The 4,298-nt window shown below is 40.1% G+C and overlaps 1 protein-coding gene across 1 annotated transcript; it reads left to right on the top strand.

Moving 5' to 3' along the window:
• The first annotated feature begins 552 nt into the window (after positions 1-552).
• Positions 553-1,479, top strand: LOC103126934 (olfactory receptor 9S13-like). The gene has a single exon (XM_007537861.1). It carries the CDS (start codon positions 553-555, stop codon positions 1,477-1,479), a length of 927 nt encoding a protein of 308 aa, XP_007537923.1.
• Positions 1,480-4,298: the final 2,819 nt, after the last annotated feature.

Here is a 4,298-nt window from a genome sequence, read left to right as displayed (position 1 = left end):
TGCCTGAGTCCCCAGGTTCAATCCCCAGCACTATTGCATTCCAAAACTAAGAAGTACTCTGGTTAAAAATCAGATCAAAGCCACTGGACAATACTCTCCCTATTCAGCCACAATTCCTATACGGCATAAATAGGTCAGTAACCATGCCTTAAGTCCTCCTGTGTTTGTGTTCTGATCCTGAAATTCCTTCTTTTTCAAAACAAAACTTATGATATGAAGAAATGACTGACAACAGATCATCGGTACCTTTCTTCTATATTGTTGATGAGATTAGGGTTGCATAATCGTGAAAGTACTGGTGCATTCTAAATATTTGCTTATTCATTGTGTATTTCCAGTTCTTCTCCCTGAAGAGACTTCCATTTCCACAGAATATAGGAAGACAAGACATAGTGGCCATTTGAAACAAAATGGGTTCAGTGTTACATGAAGATCTCAAACTTGTTGTTTTATAAGTAAATTCCATAAGCATTACAATTTTCATTTGCACATTTTCTCTTCTGCCTCAGCCTTCTCCTTTCATCCTTGGTCTCTCTCTGGATTAACTCGATAATGGAGAACTTTACACAAGTCTCAGAATTTATTTTACTTGGGTTCCTAGGGGGTCCAGGCACACAGGCTGTGCTGTTTCTGGTCTTTCTGACACTCTATGTGGTAGCAGTGCTGGGAAATACAGGCATGATAGCCATAATCCATGTAGACAAGCATTTGCACACTCCTATGTATACCTTCCTGCAGAGCCTGTCAGTTATGGATGTCTGCTACACCTCTACCATTGCACCCAGAGCACTGGCCAACTGCCTTCGAAAAGACCATGTGGTGTCCTTTAGTGGATGTGCTGCCCAGTTCTTCTTCTTGTCCCTTTTTGGAACTGCTGAGGCCTTCTTACTGGCTGCCATGGCCTATGACCGCTTCCTGGCCATCTGCAGCCCTCTGCTCTACACTGCACGCATGTCCCCACAGGTGTGTACATGGCTAGTGGTGGGCTCTTACATGTGTGGGCTGGCCAATGCTACCACACAGACAGCCATGACCTTCAGTTTGCCCTTCTGTGACTCCAATGTGATCAACGGTTTCTTCTGTGATGTCCTCCCACTGCTGTCCCTCTCATGCTCAGATACCACCCTCAACCAGCTGGTGCTGCTAGGGTTGTGTGGCTTCATCATCGTGGCTACCTTCCTGGCTGTGCTAGTGTCTTATGCCTGCATCCTGGCTGCCATCCTGCGTATACGTGCAGAAAGCGGCCGCAGTGCAGCCTTTTCCACCTGCGCTGCGCACCTGGCAGGGGTTAGCCTCTTCTTTGGTACTGTCTTCTTCATGTATGCACAGCCAGGAGCACTCTCCTCCCCAGAGCAGAGTAAGGTTGTGTCTATTTTCTACACTGTGGTCATCCCCATGCTTAATCCCCTCATCTACAGCCTGAGGAACAAGGACGTGAAGCTGGCTCTGGGGAGGATTGGAAGGAAAATCCCTCAGTGATGCTGTGCCAACTTGGACCTCACCCACCAAGTTCTTGATCCCAAGTCTGTGGTTTGGGAGATAAAATGTATTTTAATTATCTTTATATCTTACAATGAACTAAATCATGGGTTATGAATTATGAATAAAATAATATATACTAGAAAATGCATGGATGAATGGATCTGTAATTGTAGGTTTCTTTTAACTCATAGTCAATGACATTTAATAAAGATTAATCAGAAAATAACTGTAAAATTAATTCTATACTTTCATTTTAAAACCTGAAAACTATCTTCTTATATTCAACATATATACAGTCATCCCTCTTTTATCATGGTTAATCAGTTCCAGACTCTACTGAAATTCTAGTGAATTTCTAGTGAAATTCTAGTGAATTTCTTCCAAGTAGGATTCTTTATTTATAAAATGAATATTTTCACAGTTAAAACATTTTAAACCTACTTATGACCTTCTAAATATGGTTTTTAACATTATTAGAGCCCTCTAGACATGGCATCACACCTGCTTCCTTGTTGAAAGAGACAGTAGCCATTGCACGGATGTTTTTTTCATCTTTATGGATGGATCGAACGGTAGACTCATTCAAGTAGTGATGGCAGGCAACTTCCATGATTTTCTTGCCATCTTTAATAATATTCAAGAGTTTCACCTTCTCCTAGATGGTAAGCATCTTCCTCATAGGCGCTTCTACATTGCTACACATTGGAAACATCTCTGCTCGTGTGTTTTCGATTTCTGAGAACCTTTATCCCCCACAGTGTCTCTTGAATATGCTTCTTCTTCTATGCCTTCTGACGATGAAATCATATGGTCATATTATTCAATAATTGATGCTGAAAATACATTTAACAAGGATCAACATCTATCTATACTAAAGATGTTTAAGAGCGATAGCGCAGCAGGTTAAGCGTACATGGCGCAAAGTGCAAGGACTGGTGTAAGGATCCCAGTTTCAGCCCTTGACTCCCCACCTGCAGGGATGTTGCTTCACAGGAGGTGAAACAGATCTGCATGTATCTATCTTTCTCTCCCCCTCTCTGTCTTCCTGTCCTCTCTCGATTTCTCTCTGTCTTATCCAACAACAATGACATCAATAATAACAATTTAACATTAACAACAATAAAACAAGGGCAACAAAAAGGGGGGGAAAGGCTCCAGGAGTAGCGGATTTGTGGTGCAGGCACCAAGCCCCAGCAATAACCCTGGAGTCAAAAAAAATAAATAAATTGGAAATCTTGGAGATAACACAATGGTTATGCAAAGAGACTTTTATGTCTGAGTCTTCAGTATTCCAAGGTCAATGTGCCACACCACCATAAGCCAAAGCTTAGCAGTATTCTGGTTAAAAAAAAAAATATGTGTGTGTGTGTGTGTGTGTGTGTGTGTGTGTGTGTGATTGGAGCTGGAGGGTGTCACACCTGGTTGAACACACACATTACTGTGCACAAAGACCTGGGTTTCAAGCCCTTGTTCCCCACCTGCATGATGAAAGCTTCACAAATGATGCAGAGCTGCAGATGTTTCTCTTTCTCTCTCCCTCTTACCTTCTCTTCCATCTCAGTTTCTCTGTTTCTATCAGATAAATAAATAAATAATAAATAAAATGGCAAACTCACAGCTAATATTGTACTCAGTGGAGAAAAACTGAAAACTTCCTCTCCTAAAATCTGGAACCAGACAAGGGCATCTACCATCACCACTATTACTCAACACAGTCCTGGTGGCCCTCAATAGTGTAATCAGGCAAAAAAGATATATCAAAGGAATACATATGGGAAAGGAAGAAATCAAGTCATCATTATTTGCTTATGATATGTTAATATATCTAGAGAACCATGAAAATTCCACCACAAGAAATCCTGAAAATAATAATGTCAATAAAATAGCAGGATACACAATCAATAAACACATATTATTGGAATTTCTTTTTTAATTTTCATTTATAAAAAGGAAAGACTGACAAAAACCATAGCATAAGAAGGGTACAACTCAACACAATTCCCACCACCAGAACTCCGTGTATCATCGGCATTTCTATACACAAAGGATGAGTCAAAGGAAAGTGAATTTTAGGACTCAATCCCATTGAACCAAAACAAAAATAAAAAAAAAAATACCTTGGAATGAATACCACAAAGAAGGTGAAGGGTCTTTACAATAAAAATTATAGGGTACTGTTAAAAGATAATGGCAGGCAGATAGCATAATGTTTATGCAAAGAGACTATCATGCCTGAGACTCCAAAGTTCCAGTTTCAATCCCCCCTACTCTGCACCACCATAAGCTAGAGCTGATCAGTGTTCTTGTGAAGAAAGAGAGAGGGTGAGGAAGAGAGAAGAGAGACAGACAGAGAGTAGCTGAGAATGGCACAAAGAAATGGAAGAAAGAGAGAGAGGGTGAGGAATAAAGAGAGAGAAAGAGAGAGGGAAGGAGAGAGAGAGAGGGAATGGCACAAAGAAATGGAAGAATTTCTTGCTCAAGGGTCAGAAAGATAAATATTATCAAAATGACCATGTTATCTAAAGAAGTCTACAGATTAAACACAATCCTTATCAAAATCTCAATGACATTCTTTAAGGAAACTAAAAAACATATCCGAAATTTTGTCTTAAACCACAAAGAACCATGAATAACAAATAACCCCTGAGAAAAAAGGGAAAAAAAGTAGGTATCATGTTCCCCTTCAATACACTGAAGTATAAACTTCAATTTATACTACAAAGCAATAGTAATAAAACAGAAAAACAGCATGGCACTGGAATAAAAATGGACACAGGGACCAATGGAATCCAGAGACTAGAAATAAACCCACAGTC

This window comes from Erinaceus europaeus, chromosome 9 (genome assembly GCF_950295315.1).
Source record: "Erinaceus europaeus chromosome 9, mEriEur2.1, whole genome shotgun sequence".
Lineage (NCBI taxonomy): Eukaryota > Metazoa > Chordata > Mammalia > Eulipotyphla > Erinaceidae > Erinaceus > Erinaceus europaeus.
This window is presented reverse-complemented; position numbering and strand designations above follow the sequence as displayed.

Coding starts and splice junctions, on each gene's coding strand:
- LOC103126934 (XM_007537861.1), top strand. CDS start 553: ATGGAGAACTTTACACAAGTCTCAGAATTTATTTTACTTGGGTTCCTA.